Genomic DNA, 23,255 nt, shown 5'->3' on the forward strand with positions numbered 1-23,255 from the left:
GAGTTCGAGAGTGCGTAGATGGGTCGGTTCGTCAGTGAATGAGCGAGTGGGTGGATTGGTTGGTGAGATGATGAGTGGGTGGGTGAGCGAGAGGATGGGTGAGTGGAAGAGTGAGAGGGTTAGTGGATTGGTTTATGCGTGGGTGAGTTAACGGGTGAGTGGGTTTGTGGATTGATTGGTGAGTAAATGGGGGGGGGGGTTGATGGAGAGTGGGTGGGAGTATTATTGGGTGGGTGGGTGATTTGAAGAGGAGGTGAGTAGGTGAGTGGGTAGGTGAGGATGGTGAGCTGAATATAGAGATGGGAGGATGATGGATTGAGTCTGCAGCACACTGCTGCTGTTTGTGAGTGGCTGGGTACCTGAGTGAGGTAAGGTGAGTCGGTGGGTAACTGAGTGAGGTGGGTGAGTCGGTGGGTGGGTAGTTGAGTGAGGTAGGTGAGTGGCTGAGTGAGATGGGTGAGTGTGTGGGTGGGTGGCTGAGTGAGGTAGGTGAGTGGGTGGCTGAGCGAGGTAGGTGAGTGGGTAGGTGGGTAGCTGAGTGAGGTGGGTGAGTGTGTGGGTGGGTGGCTGAGTGAGGTAGGTGAGTGGGTGGCTGAGTGAGGTAGGTGAGTGGGTAGGTGGGTAGCTGAGTGAGGTGGGTGAGTGTGTGGGTGGGTGGCTGAGTGAGGTAGGTGAGTGGGTGGGTGGCTGAGTGAGGTAGGTGAGTGGGTAGGTAGATGGGGAAGACAGCTGTGGGTGAGGTGGGAGGAGGAGGAGGAGGCGGACCCGTGGTTGCTCACTCCGCGTGTTTAAAAGAGGAGGCGGGTCCGCTGCAACTCAGAGCCCGGTGATGTTGGCAGTGACGTTTGCTGCGTTTGGAGGCTACATCTACAAGATCACAAGCGCACACCTCCGTGCTTGATTAACTAATTCAACAATTTATTCGCGCGCGAGTCAATTGACTCGGACGGTGTCCGGTCGTCAAACACCACCACCCCCATCTCCCCCACACCGCGCGGGGGAGAGCGGAGGAGGAAGACCCGGAGTGGATTTATCACGGCCAAGGAACCCGAGGCAAACAGGACCCCGACGGAGGTGAATGGCGCGCTGAGCAGGTGGACGAGAGGTTGTAGGAGGCGAAACGAGAAGCTGACGAGGTGGACCAGAGTCGTCGTCGTCCCTCGCCCTGGATGAGGTGTGGACAATGATGGCAAGAGGAGGTCCCCTGCTGCTGCTGCTGTTGGCCACGCTGGTGTGGCCAGCGGTCTGTGAGGCCGCGCGGGGAGATGGAGCCGCGGGTGGAGGAGGTGGACGAGGTGGAAGGGGCGACGGAGGAGGTGGAAGAGGAGACGGAGGAGGTGGAAGAGGGGGGAGGACGAGAAGCAGGACGGTGGCGGCGGCGGCGGCGGCGATGAGTCGCGACCTCGCAGCGTTACAGCAGAGGACGGAGATGGGGAACGGCACGGGGAGCGCCGAGGTGAGAGTGTGGGGAGAGTAGAGAGAGAGAGAGAGTGGGGAGAGTAAAGAGAGAGTGGGGAGAGTAGAGAGAGAGTGGGGAGAGTAGAGAGAGAGTGTGGAGTGGATTGAGCTGCAATATGGGAAGGTGAAGTTCTGGGACTTCATGAGAAATCTCCTGCATGAACGATGCTGATCCCTCTCTCACTACACCACACTCAACACTCCACACTCACACACACATACACACGCGCACACACACACACGTACACACACACCACACACCACACAAACCACTCACCACACACACACACCACACACACCACATCCACACACCATACCCACACACCACACACACACACCACACACACACGCACACACCACACACACCACACTCCCCACCCACGCCACACACACAACACACTCCCCACCCACACCACACACTCCCCACCCACACCACACTCACCACACCCACACCACACACTCCCCACCCACACCACACACGCACACCACCCACACCACACACTCCCCACCCACACCACACTCACCACACCCACACCACACACTCTCCACCCACACCACACACACAACACACTCCCCACCCACACCACACACTCCCCACCCACACCACACACACGCCACACACCCACACCACACTCTCCACACACACACCACACACTCCCCACCCACACCACACACACGCACACACTCGCCCCCCGTGTTGCCCGTAGAAGGTGGACCCGCGAGGGAGCTGGGTGAACTTCATCGCTCACTCGGAGCAGCATGTCAAGCAGCAGCAGCAGCAGCTGGTGGGGCGGCGCAGGGGCAAGACGCAGGTGATGGTGGTGGGGGCGGTGGTGGAGATGGTGGTGGCGGCGGTGGTGGTGGCGGTGGTGGTGGCGACGGTGGTGGTGGCGGCGGTGGTGGTGGTGGTGGCGGCGGTGGTGGTGGAAGAGATGGTGGCGGCGGTGGTGGCGACGGTGGTGGTGGCGGCGGTGGTGGAGATGGTGGCGGCGGTGGTGGTGGAAGAGATGGTGGCGGCGGTGGTGGCGACGGTGGTGGTGGCGGCGGTGGTGGAGATGGTGGCGGCGGTGGATGGAGGCGGTGGTGGTGGCGGTGGAGATGGTGGTGGCGGCGGTGGTGGTGGCGGTGGTGGTGGTGAAGAAGATGTTGGTGGTGGTGAAGATAGTGGAGATGGTGTAGAGATGGTGGTGGAGATGGTGGTGGAGATGGTGGTGGTGGTGTAGATGGTGGTGGAGATGTTGGAGATGTTGGAGATGGTGGTGGTGGCGATAGTAGTGTTGTAGATGGTGGTGGCGGTGGTGGTGGAGATGGTAGTGACACAATAGGGGGCATAGGTGGTGCATCGGCCAGTCATCTCAGTCATCTCAGTCAGTCGACCCGTGGAACCTAGGGCTGGCTCGTGACCTCCTGCCGGCGGGCGTTCGACACTTCACGTGGCCTCAACGTGCACGTAGCCTGGCACGAGCGCCGTGGTGATGTCACTGCCACTTAGTGGCGAATTGCGGTTGTTGGTGGTGGTGGTGGTGGCGATGGTTGTGTAGTTGGTGGTGGAGTGTGTACTGCAGCGTTCTTCGTTGCACGGCCCGCAGGCCACTAGCGGCCCCTGGTGGCCTTTAGTGCGGCCCCATCATCGTCGTGTTGCTGTTACAAACTCCCAATGGTTGCAAATGGCGCGGCGGCCCTCGCCACCCTGATGATGTCTTATCGGCGAAAGTGGCCACCCCCTCCGAAAATTAGCGAAGGATACTGGACTAGTGCAACGGTTACCTCGCTGCGCTACGGATCCGGCAAGCCGAGTTCAATTCCCGCTCATAGCCAACACCACTTACACCAGTGACTATTGTCTGAATGGGTTCTAGGCCTCCTCTAGGTCGACTCAGCCTCAAATGAGTACCTGGTGCGGTGTGTAAACATCGCTACTAGGGAGACAAAGGCGGTCAGGCGAGGTTTCATAGGCTCTCGTTAACAGCACTTGCCCCAACAGTCTGTCAAGGCTAGTCGGGGGATCTTTGTTTTTGATGGCAGTGGTGATGGCAATAACGATCGTGATGGTAACGATGATGGCGGTGGTGATGGCAATAATAATAATGATGATAGTGATGATGGTATAATTCATGTGATGGCATCTCAAGACGCTGTGCACATGAACAGAAAACGTTAATTTTCTAGACAGGAAGTGCCAGGCCGAGGCGGCGAGGAAGGTCTCGAGGGAGAACTCGAATTGTAGCAGGGAGCCGGCAGCACGGGTGTCTGAAGGAAAGAGATTTCGGGCCCTGGGGGGCAGCAGAGGAGAAGAAGCGACATCCCATTGGGCCAATGTTGAGTGGGGACTTCGACAGAAACTCTTGGTTTGGGCAGTTGATATTATGTGGAGTGAGATGAGAGGGGAGAGGTAGGAGAGTGCGTGGAGGGTGAGTAGAGTGAGATGAGTGGGGAGAGGTAGGAGAGTGTGTGGAGGGGAGTAGAGTGAGATGAGTGGGGAGAGGTAGGAGAGTGCGTGGAGGGTGAGTAGAGTGAGATGAGTGGGGAGAGGTAGGAGAGTGCGTGGAGGGGAGTAGAGTGAGATGAGAGGGGAGAGGTAGGAGAGTGCGTGGAGGGGAGTAGAGTGAGATGAGAGGGGAGAGGTAGGAGAGTGCGTGGAGGGGAGTATAGTGAGATGAGAGGTCGGAGAGTGTGTGGAGGGGAGTAGAGTGAGATGAGAGGGGAGAGGCAGGAGAGTGCGTGGAGGGTGAGTAGAGTGAGATGAGTGGGGAGAGGTAGGAGAGTGCGTGGAGGGGGGTAGAGTGAGATGAGTGAGGAGAGGTAGGAGAGTGCGTGGAGGGGAGTAGAGTGAGATGAGAGGGGAGAGGTAGGAGAGTGCGTGGAGGGGAGTATAGTGAGATGAGAGGTCGGAGAGTGTGTGGAGGGGAGTAGAGTGAGATGAGAGGGGAGAGGCAGGAGAGTGCGTGGAGGGTGAGTAGAGTGAGATGAGTGGGGAGAGGTAGGAGAGTGCGTGGAGGGGGGTAGAGTGAGATGAGTGAGGAGAGGTAGGAGAGTGCGTGGAGGGGAGTAGAGTGAGATGAGAGGTCGGAGAGTGCGTGGAGGGGAGTAGAGTGAGATGAGAGGGGAGAGGTAGGAGAGTGCGTTGAGGGTGAGTAGAGTGAGATGAGTGGGGAGAGGTAGGAGAGTGCGTGGAGGGGGGTAGAGTGAGATGAGTGAGGAGAGGTAGGAGAGTGCGTGGAGGGGAGTAGAGTGAGATGAGAGGGGAGAGGCAGGAGAGTGCGTGGAGGGGAGTAGAATGAGATGAGAGGGGAGAGGCAAAAGAGTGCGTGGAGGGGAGTAGAGTGGGATGAGAGGGGAGAGGCAGGAGAGTGCGTGGAGGGGAGTAGAATGAGATGAGAGGGGAGAGGCAAAAGAGTGCGTGGAGGGGAGTAGAGTGGGATGAGAGGGGAGAGGTAGAAGGGTGCGTGGAGGGGAGTAGAGTGGGATGAGAGGGGAGAGGTAGGAGAGTGCGTGGAGGGGAGTAGAGTTAGATGGGAGGGGATAGTCCAGGGAGGGATTGGAGTAGTTTTGTTATGTGGTAATGTCAGTGACAATGGTGTTGCTACAAGGAGACTGGTCCCTGTCATAGTAATGTGGAATGTCCACCACTGGTTCTGGGCTGCCAACTGCACAGCCTCACGTTCATTTGAGCAGGGTCAACATTTGACCTTCGACCTTTAAAAAGTACTCGATGATGATGATGGTTCTGATGAAGGTGATGTCTGATGATGGTTGTGATGAAGATGACCACATTTGATGATGGCGGTATTATTTAGTGATAATATAATAGATGATGATGACGATGATCATGGCGATGTCTGATAATGACAGTGATGATGATGATGGTGGTGATGACAGTGACGGTGAAGACGATTAGATCTAAAATTATGTATTGCTCCCTCTGCTTCCTCCAGGCGGGTCCCCGTGGACCCCCAGGCCCCAGTGGCCCTCCTGGTCCCCCGGGTCCCCCTGGGCTCCCGGGGCCCTCGATCACCCAGGAAGCTCTGCTCAAGGAGTTTGGTGGACTGATCAGAGGTGAGTGGACGCGAAGTCTCCGCGAAGTCTTTGCTCGCGACGCAATCGCTTCTCCCCAGCGCCCGGCCTCTCGGCAGCGGAGGCCCTGGGCAGCCTTCGTCTCCGGCCTCCACTCTTCATTTGGCGAGATGTTAACTACCTCGCCTGGTGTGCAGGAGGATGTGGGCTCGATCCCGATCCTGATGCCTTTATATTTGGAGTTTGCGTGTCTCTCTCCAAGTGGTCCCATAGATTTTTATTCAGGTTCTCCGGTTTTTCCCTCCACATCTAGAATCAACATCACGCTTTTAACTGGCTGCTATAAAGTTCCACGTGATGATAAGCCACTTCGTTGAGCTCTCATTTGTGACCAGGTTGCTTCTGAAAAAGAGCTACATAGCTCAGTGGGCCTTACCTGGTAAAATACAACAAGAATAGTTCCGTTTAGTAAAAAATCTAAAATATTTTTTGTTTATTTCCATCAGCGCCCACCCTTCCTTCAGCTCCTCGAGCGACCGAATCCTCGGGCTTCCATCTCTCCCTCACCACGTCCGTTCTTTTCCCATCGCGTCCTTGATCGTCAACCCGGCCGCTCGCGGGTCGCGTCCAACCCAGCTGTGCCCTCGCTCTCTCTCCTTCCGATCAATTCCGTTCATCGCTCTTCATCGTTCGCGATGTCTCCGTTGGTCTCCTTCTGGGCCAGCTCACTCTCGGCACCCCTCCTCCACATCCCCATCACGAATTGCCAAACTGAAAATTATTAAAAACGATAAGCTAATTGCCGTTTTATTGATGAGTTTGTCATTTCCTCGAATATTTTTCCAGGAGTTTAAATATTACCGCAACGAGCGTGAAATCGGACGTTGCGATCATCGCGGTTCTTGCACCGCACGATAAATCGCTACGACAACCGCAGACTACGCACGACCCTGCAACCTCCCCGCGACTCGCGACCTCCCGTGTGACCTTTCCGTGACTTCTCTGCAAACTTCCTGTGACCTTTGACCCTGCCCGTGTCCCTTGATCTCCTTTGTATGACCCTTCCGTGAGCTTTCTGTGACATACTCTTTGGTTCTTTTGGTAAAGTGACGTAGGTAAAGAAAAAAGAAAAGAAAAAAGTAAAAATAAATAAATTAAATCACGACGTTTCGATTGCAACAAAAGCAATCATCATCAGGTGTGACAACCACAGCAAGAAATATTACTGAAGTGGGAGAGAAGCCCGAGTCAAGGGGTTTATACTGGGCAGGGTGGGGGGGGGGGAAGTGGGCGGGGCTGTAGGTGCGCGGGGGGGGGGGGCCAAGCATCTTCAACGATTGCCGCCAAAACGGATGGTGGCACTCACAACAAAATAGCCACACTGCTGAACGCTGAGGATGTAATTAACTCGGTAAAATAGACCAGTATCCGGTAAATAAGATGTAACAACTTTGAACTGTTAAATTTTACTTGGTTAATAACATTTTTCCAATGATTGCTCAATTTGTATCCGTCCTCTCGGTTGAAGTTATGTCTATGTTTATATATCTGGATGGCTTCGTGAACAAATCTTTGATGGTAGCCAGACGGCTTGCAGAGCACTTTGGTCTCGGAGAAAACAATATCATGAGAGCCCACAGCGTTATAGCAGTAAAACCCCTTAGACCCTCCTTTGACCTCCCGTGACCCCTTTGCGACCCCCGTGACCCCTAGACGCGGCGCGACGGCGAGCGTCACTCCTCCTCCGCGAGAGCTGCCCCGAGTGCCAGCCCCTCCCCTCGCTGGGACCCCCGCACAGAGGGGGGCCCGACCTCCTCCCTCTCCTCGGAGAGGCGAGGGCCCCCCTGCCACGTGCCAGGGGGCCCGGCGCCCCTCCGTCGTCGCCCCCCCCGCCGCTGCTGCTGCAGGAGGCGTTTCACTGCAAGCTGAGCGCGGCGCTGAGCGTGAGGAAGAGGTCGGCCAAGCAGCTGCACGGGTTCCACACGGTGAGGGAGAGACCGCCCCGTCGCTCCTCCGCATCGCTCCACCTCATCCCTCCTCCACATTACTCAACCTGGTCGCTTCACCTCGTCGCTCTCCATATCTCTCGTACTTGGTCAACGTCGAAAAGATTCCCTGATCAAATGACTCCCAAAGAGCATCGAGGCGGGCACCTCTCACCCTCGGTGACCTACACCCACCCTCTCTCCTTCGGTGACCTACACACACCCTCTCACCCTCGGTGACCTACACACACCTCTCACCCTCGGTGACCTACACACACCTCTCACCCTCGGTGACCTACACACACCCTCTCACCCTCGGTGACCTACACTGACCCTCTCACCCTCGGTGACCTACACCCACCCTCTCTCCTTCGGTGACCTACACACACCCTCTCACCCTCGGTGACCTGCACACACCCTCTCACCCTCGGTGACCTACACACACCTCTCACCCTCGGTGACCTACACACACCCTCTACTCGGTGACCTACACACACCCTCTCACCCTCGGTGACCTGCACAGACCCTCTACTCGGTGACCTGCACACACCCTCTCACCCTCGGTGACCTACACACACCTCTCTCCCTCGGTGACCTGCACACACCTCTCTCACCCTCGGTGACCTGCACACACCCTCTCACCCTCGGTGACCTGCACACACCCTCTCACCCTCGGTGACCTACACACACCTCTCACCCTCGGTGACCTACACACACCCTCTCACCCTCGGTGCGCCGAGACAGGTCCTGGAGAGGATTAATTCACGTCTGTGTCCGCCGCGTGTCGTTTGTGTGTCTGTGCGTGCAGCCAGTAAGTCAGGGTGCGTTTGTGCGAGGGGCAGGCATGGATCTGACGAGGGGACGATTCACGGCTCCCGTCGCCGGCATCTACCAGTTAGCGGCTCACGTCCACCTCGGTAACGAGCCACCATCCTTACACTCAGCCCCCCCACCCACCCCCTCCACTCAGCCCCCCCCCACCCCCTATACACAGCCCCCCCACCCCCTATACACAGCCCCCCCACCCCCTCCGCACAACCCCCCCCCCCACCCCCTCTACTCAGACCCCCCCACCCCCTCCACCCCCCCCCCACCCTCTTCACACAGCCCCCCCACCCCCTCCACACAGACCCACCCCAACCGTCACATACGCACGTGACCCGCACCCTATCACTGAACAATAAGAACTAATTAATTTCTTTATTTTATATTGCCTCATCGTTCATGCAAATTTGCGCCTCAAATCGCTTATAATTATTTTGTTTTAATTCGAATGAAATTTCGCTTCTCGTCCTAGTTTTCACGTTTCTGTTTCAACGGATGAAGGTGAAATAATCGGGAGCACATCCCCTACTCTATACACACACCTGCCCCCCTGGAGCCTCCATACCTCACCCACCTCACTCACCTGCTCCCCCTTCCCCCCTCCCCACAGAGCGGACGGAGGGGAAGAATAAGGGTCGAAGTTCACGGGGTCGTGAGGTCGCGCGTGTCCTCGTCTGCGTTGACGCCCTCTGCCCCCAGCACAGGTGAGGGAAATGACCCCTGACCTGTATACACGACCCCACAAAGTTCACGGGAGTCCAAGCAAGGGGAATGGGGGTTTAACGAGGTCACTGGGGTCAACCTGGAGATGTTGAAACGACGTGGAACCAAAATGCTGTTGCACTTCTTTCGCACCGTACGTAGCCAACCGTGCCAATCGCAGGTGGCAGAACCCGATGGGTGAGCAAACGAAGCTCCGTATTCCCCGAGGTCATTGACGCGAGTGCAGAGCAGAATCGGACGAAGGAGCCCTTGTACACCCCACTTATGCCTCGGCAAGGTAAGGTCATTTACCCTTTTTACCGGGTAAAAGGGTAAAGGTGTCGACATGCCAAGGGGTAAGGTAGAGGGTAGGGTAAAGGTAGCGTGAAGTGTTACCCGGTAGGGTCAAGGTAGCGCGAAGTATTACCCGGCAAATACCCTGTTTACCGCTCGCTAAAAGCTCCGTGGCGCAGTCCGTGGCCTCCATTTAAAATTGGAATAATCGAGAGTATTCTATATGAATAAAGCGTTCTACCTCGCATTTACCTGTTATAAACCTTGTTCATGTGTAGTACCCCAGTAATTACACTGTAAGCGAGTAGCTTGTATGGGGTAAGGGTAAAAGGTAGGGTAAAGGTAGACTCGTTGCTTTTGACCTTTAACCTTGCTAAAGGGTAAAAGGTAGGGTAGAGTGATTGTATTGTGGTAAGGTAAAAGGTAGGGTCAAGGGAGGCTCGTTGTTTTTACCTTACCTTGCCGAGGCCTACACCCCACGGCGAGCACACTTTGCGATCGGGAGACGTTCCACGGGCGGAAACGCCGTCGGTTTGAACACGAGTTTAGAGTTTTTTGCCACTATACACTTCCACATGATAAGCCGTTTCATTGGGCTATCATTTGTGGCCAGGTCACTTCTGAAAGAGAGCTATATACTGCTCCGTGGGGCCTTACCTGGTGAAATGAAAATAATAATTTAGTTTAGATTGACGCCACTCGCTTTGGAACGGTCTGAGAGGCGCAGTCCCGAAAGCCGTCTGCTTCACCGCACAGCCCTCTGAATGCCGTGGGTTGACCCAAGTCCGGCTAAGCGAAACGTCGCTCACGGCCCAGCGTCCGGGAGGCTTTTCTCCGACGGACGCGTAAAAATTTACCCGTGCACACGACCGCCGCGGGCCCGCAGGTCTCCAGGTCACTGTGAAGAACCTCACTGAACGCATTCCCTGCCGCTTGCCGAAGAGTTGTAGCTCCTTTCGCGACGCTTGAACAACGTGTGGGGCTTTCGTCTAAAAATGTTAAGATTCACTTTTTTCTTTTTTGGGTCGGATCACTGTGCAAGGCAAATGTTGTTGTGTCGTGCACCCTCCTTCACCTGTCGCGGCTAATTCATGAAGTTGTGAATGCGGGGTTCCTACCGCCGTCTCTGCGGGGGCTGTAAGCAGCTGATGAGCACCACCGGCACGGCCGCCAGCCCGCGATGCTCCGTTTGGGCAGGAAATCGCTCGCTCTCTCTCTCTCTAACATCGAGTTAATCGGGTAAAACAAATAAATAAATGTACACATATTTATATACACGCATGTATATAAATAAATGCCACCCTCCCTCTCCGAGCCTTTGAAGATGAGATTTTGTCAAAACAAAACAAGTCGATAAACAAATCCGCAAGTGAACAAAAACAAACCAACCTCCCTCCTCTTCAGACAGACGCCGCCCCCCCCCCCCCAAACGTATCCTGGGGGTGAGTTTGTGGGGTAGGGGGGTGAGTGAGGAGCTGATGGTGAGGGTTATGGCGGGAGTGTAGCGGTGAGTGCGCTGCGCTACGAAACCCGCCAACCAGCGCTCCATTCCCGCTCACGGCCAACACCAGTGACGATTATATCTGTGCCGGTTCTGAGCCTCCCCTAGGTCGACTCGGCCTTAAATGAGTACCTGGTGCGGTGTGGGGAGCCCAAGGCGGCCGTGCATGGTGTTGGCCACTCACCCACCATCTCGTGTGCCTTGCTCATATTCATAGGTGCTCACGAACAGCACTTGCCCTAACAGTCTGTTCAAGCTAATTGGGGGATATTTGTCTTTGATGGTGGTGGTCGTGGTGATGATGATACGTGGTGGTTATGGATGTGGTGGTGATAGTGGTGGTGGCAGTAATAATAATGATGGTGATGAGAGTAATATTGCAGGTCTCTTCGTAGGTGCTTGCTGACGGCACTTGCCCCAACCGTCTGTTAAAGGCTACATGGGTGATCTTTGTCTTTGCAGCTCCCTGGAGGGGCGTGCGGGGATGGAGGGTCGCGCTCTCTCCATGTTCGCCAGCGGCCTCCTGCAGCTCCAGGTGCCTCCAGACGCTCGGCTCCCCTACCTTGTGCTGCACAGAGACAGCTGCCACTAGGGGGGGGGGTCCCTTGCCTACAAAGCAGCAGGGCATTGAAATTCTCTCGTGCCATTCAGCACCATTGATATGCAGGTTGCTGGACTTGCCAAACATCTGGCAGGAGCAGCATCAGCCATCCTCCACTCTTGGTGGGGGTGGCCACTTCCTCTCATGTCACATTTCCAGATAAACTCTAATAAATGTGGATTAATCTGAAAATCGGACACATTCCACATATCCACACACCCTGCTCTGTAATCCGTGTGTGCATTTTAGGGTTGTTAAAGTCGTTTAGCGTTACTAATAACCGCAGGAAAAACTACGGTAAGAGATGGGTGACTGGTTTGCCGCACAAATCAAAAGTAGTTTAAAATCCGTGATGAATATCTGATCCGATACAAGGCCTCCCCAAAGTCGACACAACCAAAAATTGAGTAGCTACCTGGTACAGTGTGGAAACCTCTATCTCCGGGGAGACAAAGTCGGCCAGGTGTGGTGTTGACCACCACCACCACCACTCCTTCGTGCACCATTCTGACCTCAATCAGTGCATGCTATAACAGCACTTGCCCCAAAAGTGTATTGAGACTATACGGGGGATCTTTGTGTCTGTGTGTGTGCAGGCTGGGCAGCAGGTGACCGTCTTGGTAGAGAACGGCTTTGGCAGCGAGATCACTGTGCGCAACGAATCCAGTTTCGGCGGCGTGCTGATGGGTGTGTGACGACGAGTCGGGCTCACCACGATCTCCGCACCACCTCCTCGCCCTCACCCCCCACCACCACCATCACCACGGAAGGGGGGTGGCAACGATGGCGAAAACACATGAGCAACAACTAACCAACGTTCGCTGTTAAGTGGCGGTGACGTCACCACCGTTTGTGCCAGGCTAGGTGCACTTTGAGACTCTCGCGCAAAGTGTCAAAGGCCTACCAGCCGGTCACCGGACAGGAGCCATGGGTTGACTGACTGAAGCGACTGGCAGATGCACCAGCTGTGCCCCCCACTGTGCCACCTCGCCGCGTTTTATCCGCCCGGCGCTCCGCTCGTTGTTGTGAGCGTCGCTCCCCTGCCCTCCGCTGCTGTTGGAGGGCGACTGCCTCCAACTGCCCAGCAGCGTCCTTCACGAGCCTCCTCCATGGAGGCCGATCTTGACACCGCTGGTACCAGTCATTTCACAGAGAGAACAATTTCACATTTCGCCTCCGAGATGAGACACACGTCCTGTTAGCGAGTGCCTATTATGGCTGGCATGGCGCACGCTGGGTGGACAGCACCATGCCTGGCCCACTTTGCTGATTTGTATGCACTGCAGCAGCTACTCGTATAAGGTTGAGTCGACCTAGGTTAGGCCCAGGACTGATTATGATATCACTTGCACCTCATTTTTAGTCAGAAGGGAGGCGAACTCTAGTCCCTGGGTTCACAGTGCGGTGCGCTAACCACTGCGCCACCGCTCCACCCGTTGGTCGCACACGCAGCACTGTGTGACGGTGGCGTCACCACGGTGCTTGTGCCATGCTAGGTACGCACACAGTTATTTACACGTGATGATAAATCAACAGTCTGCCTGTTTAGAACCAACAATGTAGCAGTGCTCGTCAATTTTTGATGACCCCAAGTGGTGGAAATTCCACATTCCCATGACGGGGACCAGTTAGCCATATAATTGCAATTGTTGACTTCCCACAAAGTGGTACTAATTGTATCGATCCTGGAGAGATGATTGCCTTAGTTGAGCCGCATGTGAAAATAGTTTGGGTTAGGGATAGAGGTAGAGTTGGTGCTAGGGGTTACTTTAAGTGTTAGGTAAGGTTAGTGCTAGGGGTTACTTGAAATGTTAGGGATAGAGGTAGGGTTAGTGCTAGGGGCAACGAACTTTTTATTTTACCAGGTAAGGCCCACAATGAACTATATAGCTCTTTTTCAGAAGTGATCTCGCCACAAACGATAGGTCAACGAAGTTGAACCTTATAGCAGCCAAATACTCTGAACGTGTGATGTTGATTTTAAATTTGAAGGGAAGACCCGGAGGAAAATCCACGCGACCACGGGAAAGAGAGAGAGAGCGACACACGCCAACTCGAAATATACAGCAGGCGTCAGGGTCGAGATCGAACCCACGACCTTCTGTATACCAGGCGAGGTAATTCAAATCTCGCCGCCGTGGCGTGAGGGATAATGGATGGTGGTGTGGGTGTCGTCTTTCGACCATACTTCACCACGCTGGGCCACGTGCGTGGGTCGGTGAAGACGGGAAACGGACGCGGGTGCCGATATCGCTCGCCGCTTACGCTGGCCGTGGCCGGGAATCGAACTCGGGGTCGGCGGGTACTCGGCACAGTCCGGCTCACCGCTGCCCTCTCTTTTGTTTTAAATGACGGTTATTATTTGTGTTAATATTATTGTTTATAATTAATATCGATGACCTTACTGCCTATTCTATTGTGTTTTTGATGTAAATCTGTTCTTAGCGTGGGTCATGTGAACTTTGATGAATGATGCGAGTGGATGTTACACGTGATTAATTAAATTGGTATCTATACTTCCGCGTGATTGGTCAATGCGTGGTGCTGGGGTTGGGGGGGTATAGCTGCTGCTGTCGCCACACATCGCCATCGCCGCCTTCCTTCTGCCAGATCCCCACAATTTGTTGCAAAGTGGGCACCTGATATCCCACAGGACCGCTCCCAAGTCCCATCACCGACCACCTGGTTGCAGGCCGTCCCAATTGTTACACAGCACGAGGCGTGGGGCGACGTGCTGTTGTCATTGGCGAGACCGTGGCGCTTGTGTTGTACCCTCGCCGAACATGGCCCAACAGTAGTCTCACTCGACTTGTTGACGTCCAATTGCACGTGGCAATTCGGGTGCATCACTGGCACCCTCAAGTCGACCCCGACGCCCTGGTCGCCCGTGCTGACACAAACCTCGTCCCGGGAAGTCCTGCGAATCCAGAAAACAGTGACCGTCCCATTCACCAGGACCTCAACGACGTCCCTCGTCATCGCTTGAAGTCACCCCAAGCCCCTTTTGGACCCATGTGCTTAACCTTAAACAATGCGAATTAAATCCAGATGAAGCTTGGAGAGCTGAATGGAGTTCAAAAGAACTCGCAAACACCTTGTCAAAGACCCAACGCAGAATTATCCCTGGGTTTGATCGTCCATGAAGGTCATGGTCCAACATAAACCGCATCCACACAAACCATGGCAGTAGATGCGGATACCTGATGCACAAATGGAAAATTACAAACTCTGCAGTGTGCGACGCAAAGGCCCAATCCATAAATATGAAGAAGGCATCACCAATACACTCCACTGCTCCTAACGTGGTTAAACGACAAAAAAAAAGTGTATTTCACCAGGCAAGGCCCACTGAGCTATACAGCTCTTTTTAGAAGCGACCTGACCCACAAATTAAATCTCAACGAAGTGGCTTAGGGGCCATCCCTAAATGACGTCACGCACCTGGGGGGGGGGGTGTGAGACATTTGTGACGATGTGTGACGAGGGTGGGGGGGGGTTGGAGAAATTGACGTCAAATCAAAATGCGCAACTTTATAAATACATATAGACAACACACGTTCTACTTAATTAATTCGACTTTTTAATAAATGTTTTCTCCCACAACATCAGAGTGCAGCATATTTGAGGGGGGTCAGACTTTTTGTGACGTCGTGTGACGAAGGGGTGGGGGTCAAAAATCCTCCAAAATCGCGTGACGTCATTTATGGACTGCCCCCTTATCATCGTGTGGAAATGTATAGCAGCCAAATACTCTAAACGCGTGACATTGATTCTAAATGTGGAAGGAAAAACTGGAGGCCTCGGAGAAAAATCCACGCAGCCACGGGGAGAGAGACACGCGGGCTCCAAATACACAACAGGCGTTAGGGTCGGGATCGGGATCGAACCCACAACCTCCTGTACACCAGGCGAGGGAGTTAACATCTCACCACTGTTTATCTGACTTGACCACCTGAATGCGACATTGTAGCTTGGTGCTCTGCATCTGCATCAGCACCCAAACCAGAGGAGGAGGAGCAGAGGTAGCGAGACGCGGTGTGGTGAAGAGGAGCCGTGTGGAGGTGGCCAAGGCAAGAAGCCGCGAATGGGGGACCTCAAGGACCCGGGGATTAGGGGAGACAATCTTCTTCTCTCGTACAGCTGCTGGTTAGTCAAGCTCAGACAAGCGAGCTAGGAGCAGGGCAGTCGTGTAATCGCCTCGATGTCCCCTTCGTCTTTGTGGATCGCATGCCTGTCAAGCCCTTATCAGTGCCCATCTTATTACAGACCAATTCAGACCGTATTGGTCAACCCCGTGCCTTTATGAATCTCAAAGTTCAACGTACAAAGTCCCATCATCACAAGGGAGAAACACAGACACAAAAACATGTTTTGCCCGTATTGAAACGGCTGTACGTCGTATGGACCTGGAAATGCAATTTCCTTGTACAAGAATACCGCTTAAACAGTATGGGTTGACAGGTACGGTATAGTAGTGTAGTCAAACGTACAAAATCAGCAGGGGATCAAATATTTTTTAAATCCTTTATTAAATCCTTTATATTAAGTTCGCTTGCTTGCGTGCGTGCTTGCTTATGACCGTGCAAATCTTGCGGTCGTTTTTTTAACCCACTTCCCGTGATCCAATCGAGCTGACATTTTGCACACAGACTCGTTGTGCGAGACAATTAATGTTTGTGAAAAAAATTTTCCAAAATTTTACACTGTTTAGGGAAAACAATTTAAATATTTAATTACCAATTGCTTAATGCTGGCAGACAATCATCTGACCCATAGGTGGCAGCCATCTCAAGCCAGAGGACGAGAGGACTCTAGCCGCCACGCATATAAAGGATTTAGAGTGAAAAACTTTGTTTTTACGGGTTATACTTATTTCCCTCACTGTATGGGTTGACAGCTGTGGGTGCACCGCCTGTTCTGGATGGCAAAAGTCGCACACCGCTGCCCGAGAGCGGATTTACAAATCGCGGTTCTCACCGCGGCCTCGCGGGCGCCCGTAGCGCCGACGTCACCCGATTCGTGTACGGGCAGCGTGGAGCCACGCAGCGGCGCACGGGGACCGGGAACCCGGGAGAGGGGACCAGGTCACGGGACTCGGGACCCCGGGAGAGGGGACCAGGCCAGGGGACTCAGGACCCCAAGACAAAGGAGCCAGGACTGCAGGGAAGAAGTGGACCCGAGGAGACGGACGCAGGCCTCCATGACGGGGACTTGAGACCCCGAGAACAGGGACCCCAGGACCCCAGGTAACCAGGGCAGGGACTCTGGGAACCTCGGCTCAGACACGGGGTGCGTAACCCAAGGCTCGGACCTGTGACCTTAGCAGCTGCACCCAAGCCCAGGCCTCTACCCAGGCGCAGTTTGGCTCCGCGCGCTCGTCCCGTGTGGGGGGCGCGCTGATGCCCGGGGGCCTTCACGCGTGGTCCCCTTCCCGTGCCGTGCAGGGGGTCACCCTTTGGGGGTCGTCCTCCCGCGCTACAGCAGGCAAGGGGTCACGGGCGAGGGAGCCGCCACGGTGAGACGAGTGTTGGGGAGGCAGAGGGGGCCATGCCCCTCTCGCTGCTGCTGCCGCGCCGCGGGAAGCTGCCGCGACCCCGCTGCGCCACGCTCTGCGCCATCTGCCTCATCGCCCTCGCCGCCGTCTCCTTCTACCTGAAGCCGTGCGCCCCGGCCCCGGGGGGACACGATGGGGCCTCGGCGCGCGAGCCTCGCCACGCCGGGGCCGGAGGAGATGACGACGGCGGCGGCGGCTGCGGCAAGTCCCGCGGCGAGTCGGCGCCGCATCTTCAGGCGCCGCTGCCTCAGTCGCAGCCGCGGGTTTCGGCCTTCCTCGCCGTGCTGGTCATGACGGGGCCTCGCTACACGGAGCGCCGCGATATTATCCGCAGCACGTGGCTGGCGGAGCACGGAGGAGGTGGTGGTGGTGGTGGCGATGTGATGGCGCGCTTCGCCGTGGGCACGCACGGCCTGAGCGCCGTGGAGGCGCGCGGACTGGCCGAGGAGCAGGAGCGACACGGCGACCTGCTGCTGCTGCCCGAGCTGCGCGACTCGTACGAGAACCTGACGCGGAAGCTGCTGCACATGATGGCGTGGCTGGGGCAGAACGCCGACTTCGAGTTTGTGCTCAAGGTGAGAGATAGAGAGTGAACCGTGGGTCACTTCCCGTGACCACCACCCCCCTCCACGCCACGGTGCGTGACTTACTGATCCCAACATTGGAACCTCATTTTCCAGTAAAAAATATGATGATTGTTTTTTTACCCTTTTATCTGGCAACAAAACTGACAACTTTTTTTTTTGACAAGGAGTCATGTTTGCATAGACCACAATACCTGCAGTCATAATGCAAACAAAAAACATAACTCTGCAACGGCGCACGGGGACAAGGACAGTGCATACATTATCAGAGTTGTGTTTTTTGTTTGCATTATGACTGCAGGTATTGTGGTCTATGCAAGCATGACTCCTTGTAAAAAAGGTGTCAGTTTTGTTGCCAGATAGAAGGGTAAACAAACAATTATCTTACTGATCCCACTCAACTTCGCTCATGGTTGCACGCGCCGGTGCAATGCTCGACTTGTTGACACTTCACTAGTGGTGGACATGTTCGCAATGCTCTTCATCGCACCGGTGCAGCACACTACTCCGCACTGCACTAATGCAGGACACGTCTGGACCCTTTACGAGTCGCGGTCACTATCGGGTCACTCCCTCGGTGTGAGGGGCAGCGAGGGTCGGAGTGTGGCGTGGATGCGGTTGGGACCGGTGGCTTTTGCCGCGGAGATTTTAGTTTTTGTCGACAGGCTTCGCTTTTATGACCCACGCGGACGTCTCCCCCCCTCCACTCGCCCCGCGTCTGCCCGTCCTCCTCCTCCCCCAGGTGGACGACGACTCGTTCGTGCGCCTCGACGCGCTCGTGCCGGAGCTGCGTCGCCAGGACGCGCGCCGCCTCTACTGGGGCTTCTTCAACGGCCGCGCGCGCGTCAAGGGCTCCGGCCGCTGGAAGGAGAGCGACTGGGTGCTGTGCGACCACTACCTTCCGTACGCGCTCGGCGGCGGCTACGTGCTGTCGGCAGACCTCGTGCGCTACGTGCGGGACAACGCGCCGATGCTCAAGCTCTTCCGCAGTGAGGACGCGGCGCTGGGCGCCTGGCTGGCGCCCGTGGACCTGCGCAGGGTCCACGACCCGCGCTTCGACACGGAATTCCGCTCGCGGGGCTGCAGCGAGCAGTACCTGGTGACGCACAAGCAGAGCACGGAGGACATGCTGGAGAAGCAGCAGAGCCTGCGGAGGCATGGACGCCTGTGCAAGCGCGAGTTCCGCACGCGCCTCTCTTACATCTACGACTGGGCCGTGCCACCCTCGCAGTGCTGCCAGCGCCGAGAGGGGATACCCTAGCGGGAGGGGTGAGGGGCGTGGGGGAGGACCCCCCCCCCCAACCTCGTCCCCGACTACGGGACTTCGATGTCGCATGGGCCGTGGTTTCATTTCGTACGGCTGCGTCGCTTTTAGAAGTTGTGCCGTCGAGCAGCTCTACGGTGTCGTTTCGGGGTTTTTGGCGCGTGTTGTTCGGCAAGGTGTCAGCTCCGTTCCCGGAGAAGCGGCCGGCATGTGGAGCGAAACGTCGGACGTCGTGCCGAACGGCGCGCTGCAACGCGGAAATACGAGAAGTTGTTCATGGTTTTCCGTCACTGCGAGAGTCTTAGCCACACTAATCGGGTGCCGGAGGGGAATATGTTCGTCCTGGCAACAACAACCCGCGTTTTTTGCTCCTGTCGCTGTGAGGGCCTAGTATACTCGGTCGACACAAACGGTATTTTTGTGATGGTGCATAACGCCGAGGTTGCTTGCGTGTGTTAACGTGCAGTTGACCGCTAATGGTATTTGAAAGTCCAATTCGGCCCGCGGGAATCGAAAGCTTTTACGCCCCTGTCTAAATGCGCTGACCACGCAGATTTGTGAAAACCTCAAGACCTGAAAGGTCTCCGTGAGGCAGTAACGCAGCGAGTGGACTCAAGAACCCATCTGTGCAGAACTTTAAGTGTTACTATTCCCTCGTATGCGCGATGGGTTTTTTTTTCCGGTTTCTCCGGATTCCTAATTTAATGTGGAAATTTTCCACACATTCCGATGTAGTCAAACACCCTTGACAAAGTTTCGACACTTATTGAGGCTTTTTTTGTATAAATAAAGCCATTTTACAGAGCGTCGGCATTTGGGGAACCTCGGCCTCAAGTTACCTGCTCTTGGAGACTTTGAGAAACACGGGGCCCATTGTCAGTCCCTTCTCGTCTAGACAGTATTAGCCTGGATCACCAGAGGGCCCCCCACATCCCACAGGCCCCCTCCCCCCCCCCCATATTTCCAGACCACACGTGGGAGAACACACATGGACGAGCGTGGCTTTATTGTTGTGTCACCGCCCTAGAGCTTGGATGGCTTCATGCCCCACATGCGAGGTGAGGGTTGTTACTTCTTTTGCACTGGCATAACCGTGCCGTCCTGGGGCTGTGCCAAGCCAGGCCGGTGTGGCGCCGGGATGTTTTTTTTTCCACTGAGGATGCCCGAGCCGTGCTGCCGACATCACACGCGCAGTGGACGAGTCTGTAAGCCCCGCCCATGTCCCTGCTTTGGCCCCGGATGTGTTCTCCTGATGCCAGCTCGGCATGGTAAGTAGCCGGTGGGAGACCACCTTGTCCCCTAAGTGGCCATCGGCTTGGATGGGCCGATTGAAAGAGCATATTTGTGTCAATGTGTGACCGTTTAACCTGTAACTTGACATTCTCACAGGGAATCTCGTCATCGGAGGTGGTAATGTGTGCTGTACTGTACTCTGCAAACCCCATGCTTTGTCTTGTGTAAGGTGATTCGGTGTGTGTGTATCCACGAGTTGTAGGCAGCAATGGCGTAGTGTTTCGTGCACTGCACTGTGAACCCGGTGATCCGAGTTTGATTGCCAGCCACGGCTAACATCAGTTGTGAGTGATATCTGAACCAGTCCTGGGCCTCCCTTAGGTCGACTTAACCTTAAATGTACCTGGTGCATCGTGTAAATATCACCACTGGGTTGACAGACAGGCGTCATGGTGTTGGCCACACCACCCTCTCGTTATGCCTTAATAGGCGCTCACAAACAGCACTTGTCACGGCAGTCTGTATGGCAAAAGGGGGGCCTTTCTCTTTGTAGTGTGCACGCTAAAGTCGTGGGGTTTTTCAGGCCAGAATGGATACCAGTGACCAGTATTGACGGCAAATTTAAAGACATTTCAACTGGAGCTTAATTTCAAATGGGTCTGTCTAGGTCAGGGGTCGGTAACCTACGGCTCCGGAGCCGCATGCGGCTCTTTACAGGCTGCTTCTTGACGATATGTACGTATAGATGCATTGCGGCTCTTGAAATACTGAATTTTGTACCGAATTGGAAAGAAATGGCTCTTCTTGTTATTTTGGTTGCCGACCCCTGGTCTAGGTCAACGACTTGGAAAATACCTCTGCGCCCGGCACACCACATCCAGTGTGCCTCTCACTATGGCTGTGGCTACTACTCTTCACGTAGGACCCTACTGCAGTCTACCAGTGGTAGAATTTAAGGCGAGCGTTGCAGCTGTTAGATTATGGCGATACGGACACGACTACGATACATCTTGCGAGAATAGATACGCGATAATTGTACCGCCTGTTTTTTTGCGTGCAAAATATTGCGAGGTAGTGATTATCTTCACTGTATTGTTAAATACTTAACATTTCCTGACATTTTATTATAGTTCTAAATAATTAATATTTATCAACGGTTAAAGTGGCGCTTTGACAAATTGTTTACTGGAGAAATTGTACGCCTGGGTCGGTTACATTATGACCTGGTCATTGTTGTAATTTGTATAATTATTTGTGCATCAGCATTAGATGTAATAAAAACGACAGTATTTATGTTCTCATATCCGGTGCTTCTAATAGATAATTACAAAGCGCCATACGTGTGAACATTTCAACGCTCCATAAAAACATGAAATTGAAAGTGCCATATGAAACGTAAAATTATGGTGAAGAGGTTGTAACTGGGGGTAGATGTTGTAAAGTCGTTAGAGGAGTTAAGTCGGGCACGTGTTGAGTGACCTGTACTTAAAGAAATTTAAATTTAAATATCTTCTTACTAGAAGCAAAGCAAAAAAACACATTACAAACGCTAAATACAATTCATTGCAACGTTTTTGGGAAACTGATTTCCCGGTAGTCACTGTAACGTGAAACATTTTTATCGTTTCGTGAAGATTGATAACTCGGCAACCCCCCCACGTACAACACCCCCACCCACTTGTGACGCCATCCAGTATTTCCGCGTGATGTGTCTCAAGGTAACCACGTGCGTGCGTCGCGGTTGTGCTGCTGCTGTGCAGGGCTCTCCGGTGTGCCTTCCGCGTTGTGCCGTGCGTGTCTTCCGCCCGCGGACAACGTCTGACGGTCTCCCTCCACGTGCCGGGAGTTTCTTCAGTAGCCGAATTCGCCGAGTGAGTGCGAGAGCGTCGTGGGTGCGTGATTGAGTTTGTTAGGTGCGTTAGTGAGGGATTGATGGAGCAATTGAGCGGTTGGGTGAGTTAAAGAGGAGGGGGCTTGATGAAGTGACTGGATAAATGGATTGATGGAGTGGTTGAATGCGGGAATGGTTGAATGGATGGGATCGAGCGAGTAAGTGAACCGAATTAAGTTCCTGAAGAAACTCCCGGTGCGGGGAGCGAAACGTCGGACATCACGCCGAGCAACGCGCGGGCGCAGCCCGTGGACACGTGGGAGAGATTCGTTTTAAACTCCTCGCTCCGATTGTTCCATATGATGTGCAATCATTCCGCAGTGCTCGTGTAAAGCTGCGTGGACGAGTGTGAAGATGTCGGCGTCAGGATCTGACAGGTTTACATAGTGTCTCTCGTCGTTTTATCATAAAATAAAATAACGCTGGATGGAACGGTCTCCGTCTCCTGCCTTCGCTGAGCAGATGAGACCCAGGGAGGGTTGTGCGAACAGTGGGCATTACTAAGCCCATTTCACTCACGCACTCACTTGAACATACACTCCCGCACTCACTCAATGACCCACTTAGGTTGTGCTGAACCGGCAGGTATCGTGGGTGTTGGACGTGCAGCGGGCAGTAGCGAGTTCGGCCACAGCAGGTATCACTCAGCCAGTCGCCTGATTTAGACACCATTGGGTACAAACTGAGCGAGTCATCTGATGCAGTCAGCTGACCCAAGATGTTATTATTCCGTCGTGATGGGTATTTATCGTCATTTACAGACTTGAGAGTGGGCCTTTCTGAAGGAGGCTGTTGGATACAACATTGGCAGCATTGAGCCCCACGTGGTTCAGACACGGTGGGTTGTATTGACCCGAGTCATGTGGCGCAGACAGAGCGGGCATCGCAGCTGGCGTAGACACATCTAAACATTCCTGCGGAGGGAGCTGGTAGGAACGTTGGGTTGCTCGGTCAATGGCCAGGGTCAACGACGGCGTGGTGTATTCCGCAAATATGGCCGACTGTGAGGGCGGGCACAAGCCGGCGTGAGTAGGTTAAACGTTGAGTTTTATAAGGACACCACGGGGTGACCAGCCCCTCCCCACCCAGCCCCACCCTTCCCACCCCCCACCCAGCATCCCACCCAGCCCCACCCTCCCCACCCAGCCTCTCCCCACCCTCCCCTTTCCACCCAGCCCCTCCCCACCCCTCTCCACCCGGCCCCATCCCTCCCATTGTTGGATGCACGATGGACGGACGGACACAATAATCCCCTGTGGGCTGGTGTAACCAGGAGGTTCCGACCAGTACTAACCCCAGTGATGGAAGGAGGGCACCCATTCCTAGTGTGGCAGTGGAGCGGTGGCGCA

The 23,255-nt window shown here is 54.7% G+C and overlaps 2 protein-coding genes across 4 annotated transcripts; both read left to right on the forward strand.

Annotated features, from left to right (window-relative positions):
- Nucleotides 1-827: 827 nt before the first annotated feature.
- Nucleotides 828-13,867, forward strand: LOC133351048 (adipolin-like). 2 transcript variants are annotated; one of them, XM_061565934.1, is made up of 8 exons: nucleotides 828-1,456; nucleotides 2,166-2,270; nucleotides 5,394-5,514; nucleotides 7,186-7,457; nucleotides 8,266-8,374; nucleotides 8,893-8,986; nucleotides 11,242-11,314; nucleotides 11,977-13,867. In XM_061565934.1, exons 1-8 carry the CDS (start codon nucleotides 1,184-1,186, stop codon nucleotides 12,073-12,075), a joined length of 1,146 nt encoding a protein of 381 aa, XP_061421918.1. In that variant the 5' UTR covers nucleotides 828-1,183; the 3' UTR covers nucleotides 12,076-13,867. The 2 variants fall into 2 exon arrangements, with proteins under 2 accessions (XP_061421918.1, XP_061421919.1); XM_061565935.1 differs by having other exon boundaries at nucleotides 2,169-2,270.
- Nucleotides 13,868-16,406: 2,539 nt separating this feature from the next.
- On the forward strand, nucleotides 16,407-22,342 carry B3GALT6 (beta-1,3-galactosyltransferase 6). 2 transcript variants are annotated; one of them, XM_061566155.1, is made up of 3 exons: nucleotides 16,407-16,626; nucleotides 16,825-17,509; nucleotides 18,261-22,342. In XM_061566155.1, exons 2-3 carry the CDS (start codon nucleotides 16,928-16,930, stop codon nucleotides 18,777-18,779), a joined length of 1,101 nt encoding a protein of 366 aa, XP_061422139.1. In that variant the 5' UTR covers nucleotides 16,407-16,626; nucleotides 16,825-16,927; the 3' UTR covers nucleotides 18,780-22,342. The 2 variants fall into 2 exon arrangements, with proteins under 2 accessions (XP_061422139.1, XP_061422140.1); XM_061566156.1 differs by having other exon boundaries at nucleotides 16,862-17,509.
- Nucleotides 22,343-23,255: the final 913 nt, after the last annotated feature.

This window comes from Lethenteron reissneri, chromosome 36, assembly GCF_015708825.2.
Source record: "Lethenteron reissneri isolate LAM-NWPU_2019-01 chromosome 36, ASM1570882v1, whole genome shotgun sequence".
NCBI classification, from domain to species: Eukaryota; Metazoa; Chordata; class Hyperoartia; order Petromyzontiformes; family Petromyzontidae; genus Lethenteron; species Lethenteron reissneri.